Source organism: Oncorhynchus clarkii, unplaced genomic scaffold, assembly GCF_045791955.1.
Source record: "Oncorhynchus clarkii lewisi isolate Uvic-CL-2024 unplaced genomic scaffold, UVic_Ocla_1.0 unplaced_contig_9596_pilon_pilon, whole genome shotgun sequence".
Lineage (NCBI taxonomy): Eukaryota > Metazoa > Chordata > Actinopteri > Salmoniformes > Salmonidae > Oncorhynchus > Oncorhynchus clarkii.
The window spans coordinates 440,537-462,052 of NW_027257954.1; the positions used below are offsets into that span (position 1 = coordinate 440,537).

The window sequence follows — 21,516 nt, forward strand, 5'->3', positions numbered from 1 at the left end:
GGGGGAGAGGGAGAGAGGAGAGGAGAAAGGAAGGGGGAGAGGGAGAGAGGAGAGGAGAAAGGAAGGGGGAGAGGGAGAGAGGAGAGGAGAAAGGGAGGGGAATAGGGAGAGGGGAGATGAGAAAGGGAGGGGAATAGGGAGAGGGGAGATGAGAAAGGGAGGGGAATAGGGAGAGAGGAGATGAGAAAGGGAGGGGAATAGGGAGAGAGGAGATGAGAAAGGGAGGGGAATAGGGAGAGAGGAGATGAGAAAGGGAGGGGAATAGGGAGAGAGGAGATGAGAAAGGGAGGGGAATAGGGAGAGAGGAGATGAGAAAGGGAGGGGAATAGGGAGAGAGGAGATGAGAAAGGGAGGGGAATAGGGAGAGAGGAGATGAGAAAGGGAGGGGAATAGGGAGAGAGGAGAGGAGAAAGGGAGGGGAATAGGGAGAGGGGAGATGAGAAAGGGAGGGAATAGGGAGAGGGGAGATGAGAAAGGGAGGGAATAGGGAGAGAGGAGAGGAGAAAGGAAGGGGGAGAGGGAGAGAGGAGAGGAGAAAGGAAGGGGGAGAGGGAGAGAGGAGATGAGAAAGGGAGGGAATAGTGAGAGAGGAGAGGAGAAAGGGAGGGGAATAGGGAGAGAGGAGAGGAGAAAGGAAGGGGGAGAGAGGAGAGGAGAAAGGAAGGGGGAGAGAGGAGAGGAGAAAGGAAGGGGGAGAGGGAGAGAGGAGAGGAGAAAGGAAGGGGGAGAGGGAGAGAGGAGAGGAGAAAGGAAGGGGGAGAGGGAGAGAGGAGATGAGAAAGGAAGGGGGAGAGGGAGAGAGGAGATGAGAAAGGAAGGGGGAGAGGGAGAGAGGAGATGAGAAAGGAAGGGGGAGAGGGAGAGAGGAGATGAGAAAGGAAGGGGGAGAGGGAGAGAGGAGATGAGAAAGGAAGGGGTAGAGGGAGAGAGGAGAGGAGAAAGGAAGGGGGAGAGGGAGAGAGGAGAGGAGAAAGGAAGGGGGAGAGGGAGAGAGGAGAGGAGAAAGGGAGGGGAATAGGGAGAGGGGAGATGAGAAAGGGAGGGGAATAGGGAGAGGGGAGATGAGAAAGGGAGGGGAATAGGGAGAGGGGAGATGAGAAAGGGAGGGGAATAGGGAGAGAGGAGAGGAGAAAGGGAGGGGAATAGGGAGAGGGGAGATGAGAAAGGGAGGGGAATAGGGAGAGAGGAGATGAGAAAGGGAGGGGAATAGGGAGAGGGGAGATGAGAAAGGGAGGGGAATAGGGAGAGGGGAGATGAGAAAGGGAGGGGAATAGGGAGAGAGGAGAGGAGAAAGGGAGGGGAATAGGGAGAGGGGAGATGAGAAAGGGAGGGAATAGGGAGAGGGGAGATGAGAAAGGGAGGGAATAGGGAGAGAGGAGAGGAGAAAGGAAGGGGGAGAGGGAGAGAGGAGAGGAGAAAGGAAGGGGGAGAGGGAGAGAGGAGATGAGAAAGGGAGGGAATAGTGAGAGAGGAGAGGAGAAAGGGAGGGGAATAGGGAGAGAGGAGATGAGAAAGGGAGGGAATAGGGAGAGAGGAGAGGAGAAAGGAAGGGGGAGAGAGGAGAGGAGAAAGGAAGGGGGAGAGGGAGAGAGGAGAGGAGAAAGGAAGGGGAGAGGGAGAGAGGAGATGAGAAAGGAAGGGGGAGAGGGAGAGAGGAGATGAGAAAGGAAGGGGGAGAGGGAGAGAGGAGAGGAGAAAGGAAGGGGGAGAGGGAGAGAGGAGAGGAGAAAGGAAGGGGGAGAGGGAGAGAGGAGAGGAGAAAGGAAGGGGGAGAGGGAGAGAGGAGAGGAGAAAGGAAGGGGGAGAGGGAGAGAGGAGATGAGAAAGGGAGGGGAATAGGGAGAGGGGAGATGAGAAAGGGAGGGGAATAGGGAGAGGGGAGATGAGAAAGGGAGAAAGGGAGGGGAATAGGGAGAGAGGAGATGAGAAAGGGAGGGGAATAGGGAGAGAGGAGATGAGAAAGGGAGGGGAATAGGGAGAGAGGAGATGAGAAAGGGAGGGGAATAGGGAGAGAGGAGATGAGAAAGGGAGGGGAATAGGGAGAGAGGAGATGAGAAAGGGAGGGGAATAGGGAGAGAGGAGATGAGAAAGGGAGGGGAATAGGGAGAGAGGAGATGAGAAAGGGAGGGGAATAGGGAGAGAGGAGATGAGAAAGGGAGGGGAATAGGGAGAGGGGAGATGAGAAAGGGAGGGGAATAGGGAGAGGGGAGATGAGAAAGGGAGGGGAATAGGGAGAGAGGAGAGGAGAAAGGGAGGGGAATAGGGAGAGGGGAGATGAGAAAGGGAGGGAATAGGGAGAGGGGAGATGAGAAAGGGAGGGAATAGGGAGAGAGGAGAGGAGAAAGGAAGGGGGAGAGGGAGAGAGGAGAGGAGAAAGGAAGGGGGAGAGGGAGAGAGGAGATGAGAAAGGGAGGGAATAGTGAGAGAGGAGAGGAGAAAGGGAGGGGAATAGGGAGAGAGGAGATGAGAAAGGGAGGGAATAGGGAGAGAGGAGAGGAGAAAGGAAGGGGGAGAGAGGAGAGGAGAAAGGAAGGGGGAGAGGGAGAGAGGAGAGGAGAAAGGAAGGGGGAGAGGGAGAGAGGAGATGAGAAAGGAAGGGGGAGAGGGAGAGAGGAGATGAGAAAGGAAGGGGGAGAGGGGAGATGAGAAAGGAAGGGGGAGAGGGAGAGAGGAGATGAGAAAGGAAGGGGGAGAGGGAGAGAGGAGAGGAGAAAGGAAGGGGGAGAGGGAGAGAGGAGAGGAGAAAGGAAGGGGGAGAGGGAGAGAGGAGAGGAGAAAGGGAGGGGAAGGGGAAGATGTAGAAACATAGCACATGTTTTTATGGTGATAAAATGTGACAGAAGTGACACTATATCTATAACAGATTCATTTTTTAACTAAAGTTAATTTAGCTACGGCTCCTTCGTCTTAGTTCACTTCTCTCCTCCCCCTTCCTTCTGCTCTCCTCCCCCTTTCTCCCTCTCGCCCTCCCTCACTCCTTCTTGCCCTGGTCTCTCTCCTCTCCATGCCCCTCTCTTTCACATCTCTCCTCTCCTGCCCCCTCTCTCCTCCCTCACTAATTCCCTTGGCCGCTCTCCCTTCCTTCCTCCCCCCCTCCCCATTGTTTAGGTCAGTGCTCTCTACTCCCAGCTGGCAGTGGAGTGTGTGTGTGTGTGTCTGTGTGATGGTATGTGTGTTACATACCTTCATCCCAGCTGCTGCTGCGGGACCACTGGGGTCGACAGCCTGGATGTGGCAGGGCTTACTGCCTCGCACCACGAAGCCCCAGCCCACCGCATCCCCCACGATCTGAGGAGGCAGTCAAAATGTATTTAAAAAAGAGCATTAAAGCAGAGAGCTAGAAACAACAGGGTTGGTGTGATTAAAAAGGTTGTCACCGTGCTACAGGGGGCATGACACCGCGCTACAGGGGGCATGACACCGCGCTACAGGGGGCATGACACCGCGCTACAGGGGGCATGACACCGCGCTACAGGGGGCATGACACCGCGCTACAGGGGCATGACACCGCGCTACAGGGGGCATGACACCGCGCTACAGGGGGCATGACACCGCGCTACAGGGGCATGACACCGCGCTACAGGGGGCATGACACCGCGCTACAGGGGGCATGACACCGCGCTACAGGGGGCATGACACTGCGCTACAGGGGGCATGACATGAGATGCAACAGTGTTGTAGGATGATTTTGATGTTCCATCATTCTCTAAAATGTATCTGTCAGGAACTGTAATGTTTGTTATGCAGAAGTAACATGAAGTGTTGTTTTTAACTGTGTGTGTGTGTGTGTGTGTGTGTGTGTGTGTGTGTGTGTGTGTGTGTGTGTGTGTGTGTGTGTGTGTGTGTGTGTGTGTATATATATATATATATATATATATATATATATTACTATCCTTGTGGATACTGGAATTCCCAAAAAGTAGGGGACATTTCCTACACCCCCACGAGGACAGAGGCTATTTTAGAGTTAGGGGGTAGGGGTGTGTGTGTGGTGTGCTTGCGCGTGCTGTAACAGCCCTTATCAGATCTCTCTCATGAAGCTTCTAAGAACCTACTCAGACAAGCATTCCATTTCAGAACACAAGAGGGTCATCTCAGGCAGAGCCCAGAGCCAATCCGGTCAGTCTGTTAGGAGTGATGATGTGTCCCACCCAGTCTAATATGAACTGGTATCAGTAGTGCATTCAGCCCGATTCCCTGGTGAATATCAGACCCGGTAAGGAGGAGAATCGTCTGTGGATCAGACCATGCAGGCCAGAGTGTGTGTATACTGTGTGTGGGATGTGGACATGCCATCTTCGGGTGACAGTAGAATGTGTGTGTGGGTTAGGGTGGCAAAGGGAGGGTATAATTACTGGAAACTTTACCAGGAAACTACCAATATTTTGGTAACTTAAGGATTTATAAAAAATATAAAAAAATATCACAGTTGTGTGTTATTTCTGGTCCTCTGTGTGTCCTTATCACATGTAAAAATACATAAAACAATCAAATAAGATAAGTGTTTCAAAATAATATATATATATATATATATATATATATATAGAATGACAAATCTGTAAAACATCCAAAATATAACCATCAACTTAGTAAATACAATGGGTGTTTAATATAAGGGTTTCAGCATGAAATATACAGTATATTTATTTATTATAAATGCTTTGCCGCCAACCTGGGAGGCAGTTGTGATGAAAGTCAAACGTTGGAAGTTGCAAAGTTAATTGATAATAATGCCAATGTTGATTAGATGCTTTTTTCATTAGCCTATTTTCTCTTGAACCATATGGTCTATTTTACTAGAAACTCATAGACACGGACATAAAAATTAATACTATATATGAATACAGTCTAAAGTATAAAATGACATTTAGATGTTGTTGAGGGGTAAGGTGACTATATACAGGGTCAGTTCAGTACCATATTAACAATGTACAGGGATACTGGAGTGATAGAGGTAGATATGTAGAGGGGTAAACATACTATATACAGGGTCAGTTCAGTACCATATTAACAATGTACAGGGATACTGGAGTGATAGAGGTAGATATGTAGAGGGGTAAACATACTATATACAGGGTCAGTTCAGTACCATATTAACAATGTACAGGGATACTGGAGTGATAGAGGTAGATATGTAGAGGGGTAAACATACTATATACAGGGTCAGTTCAGTACCATATTAACAATGTACAGGGATACTGGAGTGATAGAGGTAGATATGTAGAGGGGTAAACATACTATATACAGGGTCAGTTCAGTACCATATTAACAATGTACAGGGATACTAGAGTGATAGAGGTAGATATGTAGAGGGGTAAACATACTATATACAGGGTCAGTTCAGTACCATATTAACAATGTACAGGGATACTGGAGTGATAGAGGTAGATATGTAGAGGGGTAAACATACTATATACAGGGTCAGTTCAGTACCATATTAACAATGTACAGGGACACTGGAGTGATGGAGGTAGATATGTAGAGGGGTAAACATACTATATACAGGGTCAGTTCAGTACCATATTAACAATGTACAGGGATACTGGAGTGATAGAGGTAGATATGTAGAGGGGTAAACATACTATATACAGGGTCAGTTCAGTACCATATTAACAATGTACATGTGCTGGGGCATTGTGCCGGGGAGGAAACGGGCGAACTCCGCAGCACCCACTGCCGCATATTTTGCCCTCAGTGCATCATTGCATTGGAGGTCAATCAACTCCATTTGGAGGTTTGGTGGTGAGCTTTCCACGTCAACAGCAAATGGGTTACCGAGCAGTTCCAACCTGCTTTTTTGTGCTTCAAAGTCAGCAAATCGGCGTCGAAAGTCAGCGGCAAGCATACCTATTTTATCAGCCAACTGTGTGCTCGGGAACGCACTGGTAGAGAGCTTCTCTTTCATGGTCTGGCAGCTGGGAAAGTGGCTCAAATTTTCTTTCCGCATCTGCGTCTCCCACAGAGTCAGTTTGGTTTTAAATGCCTTCACTGTACTGTACATATCAGAGATGACACGATCCCGACCCTGCAGCTGCAAGTTTATTGCATTCAGATGACTCGTAATGTCACCTTTCCCTGGCTTAGCCATCGCACCTCTGTGTGATAAGGCAAATCACCATGCTCCGTTTCTAACTCCGTCAGAAATGCCTTGAACTGGCGGTGATTCAAACCTTTGGCTCTGATAAAGTTAACTGTGCGCGTGATGATGCTCATTACATGCTCCATTTTCAAGGCTTTACCGCACAACGCTTCCTGGTGTATGATACAATGATAAGCTGTCAGCTCACCTGTCGCGTTTTCCTCTTGCATCTTTTCCCGTATCTTCGCCACCAGTCCGCTCCTGTGTCCACACATCGCAGGTGCTCCGTCGGTTGTCAAACCCACGAGTTTTTCCCAAGGCAGCTCCATCTCATTTACACATCTTGACACCTCTTCATACAAATCATGCCCCGTAGTTGTGCCATGCATAGGACGTAAAGCCAAAAACTCCTCTGTCACGCTTAGGTTGGAGTCCACTCCGCGGATGAAAATTGACAACTGGGCAATGTCAGAAATGTCGGTGCTCTCATCCACAGCCAAGGAATATGCAATAAAATCTTTTCCCTTTTTCACAAGCTGCTCTTTTAGATTGATGGACAACTGGTCTACTCTCTCGGCAATGGTGTTTCTGCTCAGACTCACATTTAAAAAGAGTTGCCTTTTTTCTGGGCAAACTTCGTCACAAACTTTAATCATGCAGTTTTTGATGAAATCCCCCTCCGTAAATGGCCGGGCTGATTTAGCGATCTCTTCTGCCAAAATAAAACTGGCCTTGACAGCAGCCTGGCCTTGTGATTTGGCTTTTTTGAACAGAGCCTGGCCTTGTGATTTGGCTTTTTTGAACAGAGCCTGTCGAGATTTGAGGCCTCGTTTTAATTCCTCTGCCTTTTGTAGCCTTTGTTCCATGTCCATATTCTTGTTTTTGTCCGCGTGTTTCGTTTCATAATGTCGTCTCAGATTATACTCTTTCAGTACCGCCACACTTTCTCCACACAGAAGACACACAGGTTTTCCAGCTACCTTCGTGAACATATACTCCGACTCCCACCTTGTTTGAAACCCCCGGTTCTCAGTATCCACCTTCCGTTTTGCCATTTTTGATGGGTATCTGAAAGTTAATTTTACTGTGATGCTGACGACTGCTGTGCCAATAAATATTGAAATGAAGCAGCCTATTGCTCGGTGCGTCACCTTTGCATTGTGGGAAATGTAGTATTGGTGCGTGTAAAAGATCTGCGGGCTGCCGGCTTGCTGCGGGCCGGTTCTAATAATAAATCAAGATCATCCCAGGGGCCGTAAAAAACCTTCTTGCGGGCCGGATGTGGCCCGCGGGCCTTGACTCTGACATATGTGATATACAGGGTCAGTTCAGTACCATATTAACAATGTACAGGGATACTGGAGTGATAGAGGTAGATATGTAGAGGGGTAAACATACTATATACAGGGTCAGTTCAGTACCATATTAACAATGTACAGGGACACTGGAGTGATGGAGGTAGATATGTAGAGGGGTAAACATACTATATACAGGGTCAGTTCAGTACCATATTAACAATGTACAGGGATACTGGAGTGATAGAGGTAGATATGTAGAGGGGTAAACATACTATATACAGGGTCAGTTCAGTACCATATTAACAATGTACAGGGACACTGGAGTGATAGAGGTAGATATGTAGAGGGAAGAAGCTGTGTGTCAGTCTGCTGGCTTGGGGACAGAAGCTGTGTGTATCAGTCTGCTAGCCTGGGGACAGAAGCTGTGTTTCAGTCTGCTAGCCTGGGGACAGAAGCTGTGTTTCAGTCTGCTAGCCTGGGGACAGAAGCTGTGTTTCAGTCTGCTAGCCTGGGGACAGAAGCGGTTCAGGAACCTGCTGGTGTCAGACTTGATGCACCGGTACCACTTGCCGTGCGGAAGCAGAGAGAACAGTCTATGGCTCGGGCATGTCATTACAGTCATTACACCCCCCCCCCCCCCCCGTGTGTGTGTGTGTGTGTGACGTACTGTGAATGTCTTCTTTATGTAAGGGCCTCCTGGCGTCTGCAGCTCCTCAGGACTCACTTGTCTCTTCAACACTGCAAAGCAAACACACAGTAAGTACTGACACTGACACACACAGAGTAAGTACTGACACTGACACACACACACACACACATACTAAGTACTGACACACACACTAAGTACTGACACACACACTAAGTACTGACACACACACTAAGTACTGACACACACACTAAGTACTGACACACACACTAAGTACTGACACACACTAAGTACTGACACACACTAAGTACTGACACACACTAAGTACTGACACACACTAAGTACTGACACACACTAAGTACTGACACACACACACACACACACACACACACTGCAGAACATTCCTCCTGCAGCAGTAACTATAGTCTCATCATGTTGTCCTGTGTGCAGGAGGACAACATTCCTCCTGCAGCAGTAACTATAGTCTCATCGTGTTGTCCTGTGTGCAGGAGGACAACACTCCTCCTGCAGCAGTAACTATAGTCTCATCGTGTTGTCCTGTGTGCAGGAGGAGGACAACATTCATCCTGCAGCAGTAACGATAGTCTCATCGTGTTGTCCTGTGTGCAGGAGGACAACATTCATCCTGCAGCAGTAACTATAGTATCATGTTGTCCTGTGTGCAGGAGGAGGACAACATTCCTCCTGCAGCAGTAACTATAGTCTCATCGTGTTGTCCTGTGTGCAGGAGGACAACATTCATCCTGCAGCAGTAACTATAGTCTCATCATGTTGTCCTGTGTGCAGGAGGACAACATTCATCCTGCAGCAGTAACTATAGTCTCATCGTGTTGTCCTGTGTGCAGGAGGACAACATTCCTCCTGTAGCAGTAACTATAGTCTCATCGTGTTGTCCTGTGTGCAGGAGGACAACACTCCTCCTGCAGCAGTAACTATAGTCTCATCGTGTTGTCCTGTGTGCAGGAGGAGGACAACATTCATCCTGCAGCAGTAACGATAGTCTCATCGTGTTGTCCTGTGTGCAGGAGGACAACATTCATCCTGCAGCAGTAACTATAGTATCATGTTGTCCTGTGTGCAGGAGGAGGACAACATTCCTCCTGCAGCAGTAACTATAGTCTCATCGTGTTGTCCTGTGTGCAGGAGGACAACATTCATCCTGCAGCAGTAACTATAGTCTCATCATGTTGTCCTGTGTGCAGGAGGACAACATTCATCCTGCAGCAGTAACTATAGTCTCATCGTGTTGTCCTGTGTGCAGGAGGACAACATTCATCCTGCAGCAGTAACTATAGTCTCATCATGTTGTCCTGTGTGCAGGAGGACAACATTCATCCTGTAGCAGTAACTATAGTCTCATCGTGTTGTCCTGTGTGCAGGAGGAGGACAACATGGCTACTGTTGTTTAAAGGAAAAGAGGAAAGCATGCAGTCACATGACCGTGCCTCGAGGGAAACAATTTCCCTGTTTCCTATAGCGGATTTTAAGACATTTAGTGTGTGTGTGTGTGTGTGTGTCCGTCTCTGCTCATAATGGTGTAACCATAAACTCAGACAGAAGGAGAAACATCCACAGAACAATGGATCTGCATCCTAACAAAACTAACACGTTATATTTAAACTGAAGGAAATATTGTTGAGGATATGAATACAGGTAACTACTGTATAGTACTGTTGAGGATATGAATACAGGTAACTTCCATACACTAAGTATAGTACTGTTGAGGATAGGAATACAGGTAACTACTGTATAGTACTGTTGAGGATATGAACACAGGTAACTACTGTATAGTACTGTTGAGGATATGAACACAGGTAACTACTGTATAGTACTGTTGAGGATATGAACACAGGTAACTACTGTATAGTACTGTTGAGGATATGAACACAGGTAACTACTGTATAGTACTGTTGAGGATATGAACACAGGTAACTACTGTATAGTACTGTTGAGGATATGAATACAGGTAGATACTGTATAGTACTGTTGAGGATATGAACACAGGTAACTACTGTATAGTACTGTTGAGGATATGAACACAGGTAACTACTGTATAGTACTGTTGAGGATATGAATACAGGTAGATACTGTATACTCCGTATAGTACTGTTGAGGATATGAATACAGGTAGATACTGTATGCTCAGTATAGTACTGTTGAGGATATGAACACAGGTAACTACTGTATAGTACTGTTGAGGATATGAATACAGGTAGATACTGTATACTCCGTATAGTACTGTTGAGGATATGAATACAGGTAGATACTGTATGCTCAGTATAGTACTGTTGAGGATATGAACACAGGTAACTACTGTATAGTACTGTTGAGGATATGAATACAGGTAGATACTGTATAGTACTGTTGAGGATATGAACACAGGTAACTACTGTATAGTACTGTTGAGGATATGAACACAGGTAACTACTGTATAGTACTGTTGAGGATATGAATACAGGTAGATACTGTATACTCCGTATAGTACTGTTGAGGATATGAATACAGGTAGATACTGTATGCTCAGTATAGTACTGTTGAGGATATGAACACAGGTAACTACTGTATAGTACTGTTGAGGATATGAATACAGGTAGATACTGTATACTCCGTATAGTACTGTTGAGGATATGAATACAGGTACCTACTGTATAGTACTGTTGAGGATATGAATACAGGTAGATACTGTATGCTCAGTATAGTACTGTTGAGGATATGAAGATACAGGTAGATACTGTATGCTCAGTATAGTACTGTTGAGGATATGAATACAGGTAGATACTGTATACTCAGTATAGTACTGTTGAGGATATGAAGATACAGTGAATTTGGAAAGTATTCAGACCCCTTCACCTTTACCAGATTTTGTTAAGTTACAGCCTTATTCTAAATGTTTCCCCCCCTCCCCCCTCATCAATCTAAAACACAATACCCCATAATGACAATGTCAAAAATAGGTTTTTAGAAATGTTTGCAAATGTGATATTTAATTTTTTTTATTTGTAATACATTTCCATAAGTATTCAGACATTTTAAAATCAGTACTTTGTTGAAGCACCTTTGGCAGCGATTACAGCCTTGAGTCTTCTTGGGTATGACGCTACAAGCTCGGCACACCTCCATTTGGGGAGTTTCTCCCATTTTTCTCTGCAGATCCTCTCAAGCTCTGTCAGGTTGGATGGGGAGTGTCGCTGCACAGCTATTTTCAGGTCTCTCCAGAGATGTTCGATCGGGTCCTAGTCCAGGTTCTGGCTGGGCCACTCAAGGACATTCAGAGACTTGTCCCGAATCCACCCCTGCATTGTATTTGCTGTCTGCTTAGGGTCATTGTCCTGTTGGAAGGTTAACCTTCGCCCAAGTCTGAGCTCTTGAGCACTCTGGAGCAGGTTTGCATCAAGGATCTCTGTACTTTGCTCCGTTCACCCCGATCTTGACTAGTCTCCCTGCCGCTGAAATACATCCTCACAGCATGATGCTGCCACCACCATGATTCACGGTAGGGATGGTTCCAGGTTTCCTCCAGACGTGATGCTTGGCATTCAGGCCAAGGAGTTTCATCTTGGTTTCATCAGATTAACCAGATCTCTGTTTGGCCAGACCAGATGAACTGCAAGCGGGCTGTCTTGTGCTTCCGTCTGGCCACTCTACCACACAACGCCTGATTGGTGGAGAGCTGCAGAGGTGGTTCTCCCATCTCCACAGAGGAACTCTGGAGCTTCCGTCTGGCCACTCTACCACACAACGCCTGATTGGTGGAGAGCTGCAGAGGTGGTTCTCCCATCTCCACAGAGGAACTCTGGAGCTTCCGTCTGGCCACTCTACCACAAAAGGCCTGATTGGTGGAGAGCTGCAGAGGTGGTTCTCCCATCTCCACAGAGGAACTCTGGAGCTCTGTCAGAGTGACCATCGGGTTCTTGGTCACCTCCCTGACCAAGGCCCTTCTCCCCCCATTGCTCAGTTTGGCCGGGTGGCCAGCTCTAGGAAGAGTCTTGGTGGTTCCAAACCTCTTCCATTTAAGAATGATGGAGGCCACTGTGTTCCTGGAGACCTTCAATGCTGCAGAAATGTTTTGGTACCTTTCCCCAGATCTGTACCTCGACACAATCCTGTCTCGGAGCTCTACAGACAATTCCTTTGACCTCATGGCTTGGTTTTTGCTCTGACATGCACTGTCAACTGTAGGACCTTTATATAGACAGGTGTGTGCCTTTCCAAATCATGTCCAATCAATTGAATTTACCACAGGTGGACTCCAATCAAGTTGTAGAAACAAAGATAATCAATGGAAACAGGATGCACCTGAGATCAACTGAGTCTCATCGCAAAGGTCTGCAAACTTATGTAAATAAGGTATTTCTGTTATTTATAATACATTTGTAAAAATGTCATTAAAAGGGGTATTGTATGTAGATTGATGAGGAACAAAAAGTGTGTAATCCGTTTTAGAACAAGGCTGTAACGTAACATGTGGAAAAGGTTAAGGGGTCTGAATACTTTCAGAATGCACTGTAGGTAGCTACTGTACACTCACTACAGATGAACTCTTAACCTTTATAAACAGACGTCCTTCAAACTCAAACCAGTTCTCTTGCCCACCCACAATTCCTTGTTTTGGTGGTAGCAGCACTGAGTCGGTATGAAAAGGGTTCCTCTCTTCCTAGAAAGTGACTCACTAACGTTGACCTCGGGTAACCTCTGGACACTGCAGTGACCTAGATTCTCTTCCACCCCACAGCTGGAATACAGGAAGAGTAGAGTCGTGTTCAGGGAGGCCGCAGACATAGAAATACAATTACAAGAACGGCCTCCCTACGCAAGTCAATGAGGCCATGATGAGTGATCGGGGATCACTAATGGAATCTACAGGCTTAAGCCTCTCACAACTCTCACCAATCAGACGTTACGCCCGTCCCTCTGGCCAAACAGTCGTTACGGCCGCCCCTCTCGCCAAACCAGACGGCCGCCCCTCTCGCCAAACCAGACGGCCGTCCCTCTCGCCAAACCAGACGGCCGTCCCTCTCGCCAAACAGACGGCCGTCCCTCACTCATTTACATGACATTTTGAGTAATTTAGCAGACACTCATCCAGATCGACTTACAGTTTGTGCATTCATCTTAAGATAGCTAGATGAGACAACCACATATTACAATAAGTACATTTTTACCCCCCCAAAATAAGGTAGTATTGTCAAGTGTTGTCGATCACACTTGAATCATATACATTTCCTCAGCGTCTATTTAAATCACCAAGGCTCATCTATAGCTATAGAGGAGAAAGAGCAGTTAATGTCAAACGTCTTGGGGCAGGAAGCTGAGAACAGCTGCCTGCATGGCTCACCCTCATCTCCCAGTGTTCGAGACTTACTGAGAAAAACACTTCCCGTCTTTTCCCAAGAATCTGATTCAAAGACTTCCTGTGTATTCCAGAACAATTGTAAACAGCCTCTCTCTGGCCTTCCAGCTCTTCTCCTCCATACTGCTGCTGACTGTTTACAACTCCTTTAAAAATGGACAACACACACAGACAGAGAGACAGAGACAGACAGACACAGAGAGAGACACAGAGACAGACAGACACAGAGAGAGACACAGAGAGAGAGACACACAGAGAGAGACACACAGAGAGAGAAAACAGAGAGAGAAAACAGAGAGAGAACACAGAGAGAGAACACAGAGAGAGAACACAGAGAGAGAACACAGAGAGAGAACACAGAGAGAGAACACAGAGAGAGAACACAGAGAGAGAACACAGAGAGAGAACACAGAGAGAGAACACAGAGAGAGAACACAGAGAGAGAACACAGAGAGAGAACACAGAGAGAGAACACAGAGAGAGAACACAGAGAGAGAAAACAGAGAGAGAAAACAGAGAGAGAAAACAGAGAGAGAACACAGAGAGAGAAAACAGAGAGAGAAAACAGAGAGAGAAAACAGAGAGAGAAAACAGAGAGAGAACACAGGCCTAAACCCTTTTCTCTGAATTGTGAAAAGTTAGTAATTCACCAAAAAGGCTGAGGAGGAGTTGTGGGGATCAGAGTTAAACTAAAGCAGATGTGATTTAGTGTATCTAATCATTTTAGTAAGCTTTAAGTAGCTAGTCTAAATATACATGCCAACTTCCATGTGCCAGTGTGAGTTGGTTGTAAAAGAGTAATCTATCAGATATGATAAAAACATCCATGTTGTGAATGAACAGTATGTGAATAATCAGTGTATTGTTCTGGGTCAGAGCCTGTGTCCCGGTGTAGGGCAGGGTCATGACGTTGGTCTGTGTCCCGGTGTAGGGCAGTGTCATGACGTTGGCCTGGGGGTGTAGGGCAGTGTCATGACGATGGCCTGGGGGTGTAGGGCAGTGTCATGACGTTGGCCTGGGGGTGTAGGGCAGTGTCATGACGATGGCCTGTGTCCCGGTGTAAGGCAGTGTCATGACGTTGGCCTGTGTCCCGGTGTAGGGCAGTGTCATGACGTTGGCCTGTGTCCCGGTGTAGGGCAGTGTCATGACGTTGGCCTGGGGGTGTAGGGCAGTGTCATGACGATGGCCTGGGGGTGTAGGGCAGTGTCATGACGTTGGCCTGGGGGTGTAGGGCAGTGTCATGACGATGGCCTGTGTCCCGGTGTAAGGCAGTGTCATGACGTTGGCCTGTGTCCCGGTGTAGAGCAGTGTCATGACGTTGGCCTGTGTCCCGGTGTAGGGCAGTGTCATGACGTTGGCCTGTGTCCCGGTGTAGAGCAGTGTCATGACGTTGGCCTGTGTCCCGGTGTAGGGCAGTGACATGACGTTGGCCTGTGTCCCGGTGTAGGGCAGTGACATGACGTTGGCCTGGGGGTGTAGGGCAGTGTCATGACGTTGGCCTGGGGGTGTAGGGCAGTGTCATGACATTGGCCTGGGGGTGTAGGGCAGTGTCATGACATTGGCCTGGGGGTGTAGGGCAGTGTCATGACGTTGGCCTGGGGGTGTAGGGCAGTGTCATGACGTTGGCCTGGGGGTGTAGGGCAGTGTCATGACGTTGGCCTGTGTCCCGGTGTAGGGCAGTGTCATGACGTTGGCCTGTGTCCTGGTGTAGGGCAGTGACATGACGTTGGCCTGGGGGTGTAGGGCAGTGTCATGACGTTGGCCTGGGGGTGTAGGGCAGTGTCATGACGTTGGCCTGGGGGTGTAGGGCAGTGTCATGACGTTGGCCTGGGGGTGTAGGGCAGTGTCATGACGTTGGCCTGGGGGTGTAGGGCAGTGTCATGACGTTGGCCTGGGGGTGTAGGGCAGTGTCATGACGTTGGCCTGGGGGTGTAGGGCAGTGTCATGATGATGGCCTGGGGGTGTAGGGCAGTGTCATGACGTTGGCCTGGGGGTGTAGGGCAGTGTCATGACGTTGGCCTGTGTCCCGGTGTAGGGCAGTGTCATGACGTTGGCCTGGGGGTGTAGGGCAGTGTCATGACGTTGTGTGCTACAGTATTAACAGTCTACCTCTGTCCTGGTGCGACGGTATAAACAGTCCCCCTCTGTCTCAGTGGGGAGTGCAGCAACTCAGGCTGGCCTGCTGGTGTAAGTCCCCAGCTACCCCACAGTGAGTGAGTGAGTGTCTGTGTCTGTGTGTGTGTATATATATATATATATATGACTGCCAACTAAGGGCTACTCCCCCTGTTCCAGCTCTTGCTAGAACAACCCTTATTGGGTCATATGGTCCATACTGTAGACACACACACACACTTTCCATTTCTCAACTCATGTTCTAGGTGATGGTAGGTCAGGAGAGAGTTCAACAGGAAGAAATAGCAGGACTCCCCCGTGGCTAACCTGAAATATCCATGCACACTCACACACCAGCTAATGAAACGTCTACAGTCACAGACAAAAACACACAACTTTCCCCTGACCGAACCCTGGCCTCAAACCCTGTCACCCACAACTATCCCCTGACCGAACCCTGGCCTCAAACCCTGTCACCCACAACTTTCAACAGCCGCTTTCAACACCCTTCTCTCTCGTTTAGAGAAATAGGAGAACACAATGTCCCGAAGACAGGGAATCTCATACTTTGCATTAACACACACTACACACAGCTTAAGAAAAAAAAATATATATATTTTTTAATCAGCAGTCTTCGATAGAAACACAGTCTTCTATATAAGACTAGAGCCTGGATATCTAAAACACAGTCTTCTTCTATACAAGACTAGAGCCTGGATATCTGAAACAGTCTTCTTCTATACAAGACTAGAGCCTGGATATCTGAAACAGTCTTCTTCTATACAAGACTAGAGCCTGGATATCTGAAACACAGTCTTCTATACAAGACTAGAGCCTGGATATCTGAAACACAGTCTTCTTCTATACAAGACTACAGCCTGGATATCTGAAACAGTCTTCTTCTATACAAGACTAGAGCCTGGATATCTGAAACACAGTCTTCTATACAAGACTAGAGCCTGGATATCTAAAACACAGTCTTCTTCTATACAAGACTAGAGCCTGGATATCTGAAACAGTCTTCTTCTATACAAGACTAGAGCCTGGATATCTGAAACACAGTCTTCTTCTATACAAGACTAGAGCCTGGATATCTGAAACAGTCTTCTTCTATACAAGACTAGAGCCTGGATATCTGAAACAGTCTTCTTCTATACAAGACTAGAGCCTGGATATCTGAAACACAGTCTTCTTCTATACAAGACTAGAGCCTGGATATCTGAAACAGTCTTCTTCTATACAAGACTAGAGCCTGGATATCTGAAACAGTCTTCTTCTATACAAGACTAGAGCCTGGATATCTGAAACAGTCTTCTTCTATACAAGACTAGAGCCTGGATATCTGAAACACAGTCTTCTTCTATACAAGACTAGAGCCTGGATATCTGAAACAGTCTTCTTCTATACAAGACTAGAGCCTGGATATCTGAAACAGTCTTCTTCTATACAAGACTAGAGCCTGGATATCTGAAACAGTCTTCTTCTATACAAGACTAAAGCCTGGATATCTGAAACACAGTCTTCTATATAAGACTAGAGCCTGGATATCTGAAACACAGTCTTCTATACAAGACTAGAGCCTGGATATCTGAAACACAGTCTTCTATACAAGACTAGAGCCTGGATATCTGAAACAGTCTTCTATACAAGACTAGAGCCTGGATATCTGAAACACAGTCTTCTATATAAGACTAGAGCCTGGATATCTAAACCACAGTCTTCTTCTATACAAGACTAGAGCCTGGATATCTGAAACACAGTCTTCTATACAAGACTAGAGCCTGGATATCTGAAACACAGTCTTCTATACAAGACTAGAGCCTGGATATCTGAAACAGTCTTCTTCTATACAAGACTAGAGCCTGGATATCTGAAACACAGTCTTCTATACAAGACTAGAGCCTGGATATCTGAAACAGTCTTCTTCTATACAAGACTAGAGCCTGGATATCTGAAACAGTCTTCTTCTATACAAGACTAAAGCCTGGATATCTGAAACACAGTCTTCTTCTATACAAGACTAGAGCCTGGATATCTGAAACACAGTCTTCTATACAAGACTAGAGCCTGGATATCTGAAACACAGTCTTCTATACAAGACTAGAGCCTGGATATCTGAAACACAGTCTTCTATACAAGACTAGAGCCTGGATATCTGAAACACAGTCTTCTATACAAGACTAGAGCCTGGATATCTGAAACAGTCTTCTTCTATACAAGACTAAAGCCTGGATATCTGAAACAGTCTTCTTCTATGGTTCTGTCCGTGTGACCACTAGTCACTGGTACCAATAGCAGTCCAGAACAGGCTGGTTCTGTCCGTGTGACCACTAGTCACTGGTACAGACAGCAGTCCAGAACAGGCTGGTTATGTCCGTGTGACCACTAGTCACTGGTACAGACAGCAGTCCAGAACAGGCTGGTTCTGTCCGTGTGACCACTAGTCACTAGTACAGACAGCAGTCCAGAACAGGCTGGTTCTGTCCGTGTGACCACTAGTCACTGGTACCAATAGCAGTCCAGAACAGGCTGGTTCTGTCCGTGTGACCACTAGTCACTGGTACAGACAGCAGTCCAGTACAGGCTGGTTCTGTCCGTGTGACCACTAGTCACTGGTACAGACAGCAGTCCAGAACAGGCTGGTTCTGTCCGTGTGACCACTAGTCACTGGTACAGACAGCAGTCCAGAATAGGCTGGTTCTGTCCGTGTGACCACTAGTCACTGGTACAGACAGCAGTCCAGAATAGGCTGGTTCTGTCCGTGTGACCACTAGTCACTGGTACAGACAGCAGTCCAGTACAGGCTGGTTCTGTCCGTGTGACCACTAGTCACTGGTACAGACAGCAGTCCAGAACAGGCTGGTTCTGTCCGTGTGACCACTAGTCACTGGTACCAATAGCAGTCCAGAACAGGCTGGTTCTGTCCACATGATACTGTTACCATTTACCTAAACTGAGGATCCAAAACACTCCAAGTTTTTTTCCATGTGTTCTGGATAGTCAGTAGTTCCTGACCAGAACCTCAGTCTGGGGAGGAGTGGGTATCAGCACATTGAAGACACACTGCTGTGCACAGGGCTCCTATTCACACTCTTACCCCACTGTGGTTTGTGTGTGTGTGTGTGTTAAGGTCACTCAGGGAGAATGGTGACCCTCTTACCGGACTGTGCTGTGTGTGTGTGTGTGTGTGTGTGAGAGTGTATTAAGGTCACTCAGGGAGAATAGAGGGCCTCTTACCTGACGGTGGTGTGTGTGTGTGTTTGAGAGAGTGTATTAAGGTCACTCAGGGAGAATAGAGGGCCTCTTACCTGACGGTGGTGTGTGTGTGTGTTTGAGAGAGTGTATTAAGGCCTCTTACCTGACTTTGGGTTACAGAGCACCGGGGGGCTGCTACTGAGGGTGGGACTGCTGCTATAGTAACCACTGCTGCCACAGCTGCTGCTCATGCTGCTACGACGGATACCCACTATCATCTTGATCTCTTTAGTAGGACTCACTGAGAGAGGAGAGAGACAGGCGAGAGAGAGTGAGCGAGAGAGAGGGGAGGCAGAGAGAGAGAGAGAGAGAGAGGCGAGAGAGAGAGAGGCGAGAGAGAGAGAGAGAGGCAGAGAGAGAGAGAGGCAGAGAGAGAGAGAGGCAGAGAGAGAGGCGAGAGAGAGAGAGGCAGAGAGAGAGAGAGGCAGAGAGAGAGAGAGAGGCAGAGAGAGAGAGGCGAGAGAGAGGCGAGAGCGAGAACGAGCGAATGTCCTCTATTCATTAGCACATTTTCCCCCTTTGATGTCATCAAAAACAAATGAAGGTCTGAGAGACTTTTTATCCCCAATTCAACATTTGTTTCTTTTCAGAGCGAAACACTAATTATGTCCCAAATGGAGCCCTATTCTCTATACAGTGCACTACTTGGGACCAGAGCCTTATGGGTCCTAGTCAATAGTAGTGCACTAAAGGGAAAAGGACTGTGTAAAAGCAGTGTTGCTGTCGTCAGAGGTCTGAGTTGTTAGTTGTGAAAGGATGTGTAGGTGTGTCTAATCACTCTTTCCAGGTAGGCTGTATATAGCCTCCATAAAGCAGGACGCCTCTAGACTGTGGCAGGCGGTGGAGCAAAGTCTAAAGAATCATGTCATTGTGCATCAGTGCTCTGCAATATCCTGCAGAACGTAGAGAACCCTGCAGAACGTAGAGAACCCTGCAGAACGTAGAGAACCCTGCAGAACGTAGAGAACCCTGAATCCTGCTGAACATAGAAAATGAAAGATGGATAAAACATATTGTGGCATCCGTGTGTAGTGCTTATGAACATGTTATGAAGTCTCTATAAAGCCACAGTTTGTTTAACTAGAGAGCCTGTTGTCCATGTAGTAGTGTGACATTCAGCTTAAAAACCCGACCGTGTTAATAGCATCATAGGGACGGCAGGTAGACTAGTGGTTAGAGTGTAGGGACGGCAGGTAGCCTAGTGGTTAGAGTGTAGGGACGGCAGGTAGCCTAGTGGTTAGAGTGTAGGGACGGTAGGTAGCCTAGTGGTTAGAGTGTAGGGGCGGCAGGTAGCCTAGTGGTTAGAGTGGAGGGGAGACAGGTAGCCTAGTGGTTAGAGTGTAGAGACGGCAGGTAGCCTAGTGGTTAGAGTGTAGGGGAGACAGGTAGCCTAGTGGTTAGAGTGTAGGGACGGCAGGTAGCCTAGTGGTTAGAGTGGAGGGACGGCAGGTAGCCTAGTGGTTAGAGTGGAGGGGCAGGCAGGTCGCCTAGTGGTTAGAGTGGAGGGGCAGGCAGGTCGCCTAGTGGTTAGAGTGGAGGGACAGCAGGTAGCCTAGTGGTTAGAGTGGAGGGGCAGGCAGGTCGCCTAGTGGTTAGAGTGGAGGGGCGGCAGGTAGCCCAGTGGTTAGAGTGGAGGGGCAGGCAGGTAGCCTAGTGGTTAGAGTGGAGGGGCGGCAGGTAGCCTAGTGGTTAGAGTGTAGGGACGGCAGGTAGCCTAGTGGTTAGAGTGGAGGGACGACAGGTAGCCTAGTGGTTAGAGTGGAGGGACGGCAGGTAGCCTAGTGGTTAGAGTGGAGGGGCAGGGAGGTCGCCTAGTGGTTAGAGTGTAGGGACAGCAGGTAGCCTAGTGGTTAGAGTGTAGGGACGGCAGCTCGCCTAGTGGTTAGAGTGTAAGGACGGCAGGTAGCCTAGTGGTTAGAGTGGAGGGGCAGGCAGGTAGCCTAGTGGTTAGAGTGGAGGGGCAGGCAGGTCGCCTAGTGGTTAGAGTGGAGGGACAGCAGGTAGCCTAGTGGTTAGAGTGGAGGGGCAGGCAGGTCGCCTAGTGGTTAGAGTGGAGGGGCGGCAGGTAGCCTAGTGGTTAGAGTGGAGGGGCAGGCAGGTAGCCTAGTGGTTAGAGTGGAGGGGCGGCAGGTAGCCTAGTGGTTAGAGTGGAGGGGCAGGCAGGTCGCCTAGTGGTTAGAGTGTAGGGACGGCAGGTAGCCTAGTGGTTAGAGTGGAGGGGCAGGCAGGTCGCCTAGTGGTTAGAGTGGAGGGACGGCAGGGTAGCCTAGTGGTTAGAGTGGAGGGGCGGCAGGGTAGCCTAGTGGTTAGAGTGGAGGGGCGGCAGGGTAACCTGGTGGTTAGAGTGTAGGGACAGGCAGGTAGCCTAGTGGTTAGAGTGGAGGGACGGCAGGTCGCCTAGTGGTTAGAGTGGAGGGGCGGCAGGTAGCCTAGTGGTTAGAGTGGAGGGACGGCAGGTAGCCTAGTGGTTAGAGTGGAGGGACGGCAGGTAGCCTAGTGGTTAGTGTAGGGACAGGCAGGTAGCCTAGTGGTTAAAGGGGAGGGACGGCAGGTCGCCTAGTGGTTAGAGTGTAGGGACGGCAGGTATCACATCTGTAGGTTTGTGGAAGAGGTGTTCCCTCATTCCTTCCTCCTTCCAGGGAATCTCAACGATAAGAGACAGACCAGCTACCTGGAGCTCAGAGGAACTCAAAGTGCTGTACTTTCCTCTGTAACCTCTGGAACATTCCATGTATTAGGAGTCGGAAACCGT

The 21,516-nt window shown here is 48.1% G+C and overlaps 1 protein-coding gene across 1 annotated transcript in view; it reads right to left on the minus strand.

Moving 5' to 3' along the window:
- Positions 1–21,516, minus strand: part of LOC139394238 (DEP domain-containing mTOR-interacting protein-like) — a 60,779-nt gene that overhangs the window by 12,379 nt on the left and 26,884 nt on the right. Inside the window, exons 5-7 of the mRNA XM_071142260.1 lie at positions 18,868–19,005; positions 8,045–8,115; positions 3,184–3,288 (exon numbers count right to left, since the gene is read on the minus strand). Of these exons, the coding sequence (XP_070998361.1) occupies positions 3,184–3,288; positions 8,045–8,115; positions 18,868–19,005 (314 nt within the window). The remainder of the gene's footprint in view (positions 1–3,183; positions 3,289–8,044; positions 8,116–18,867; positions 19,006–21,516) is intronic.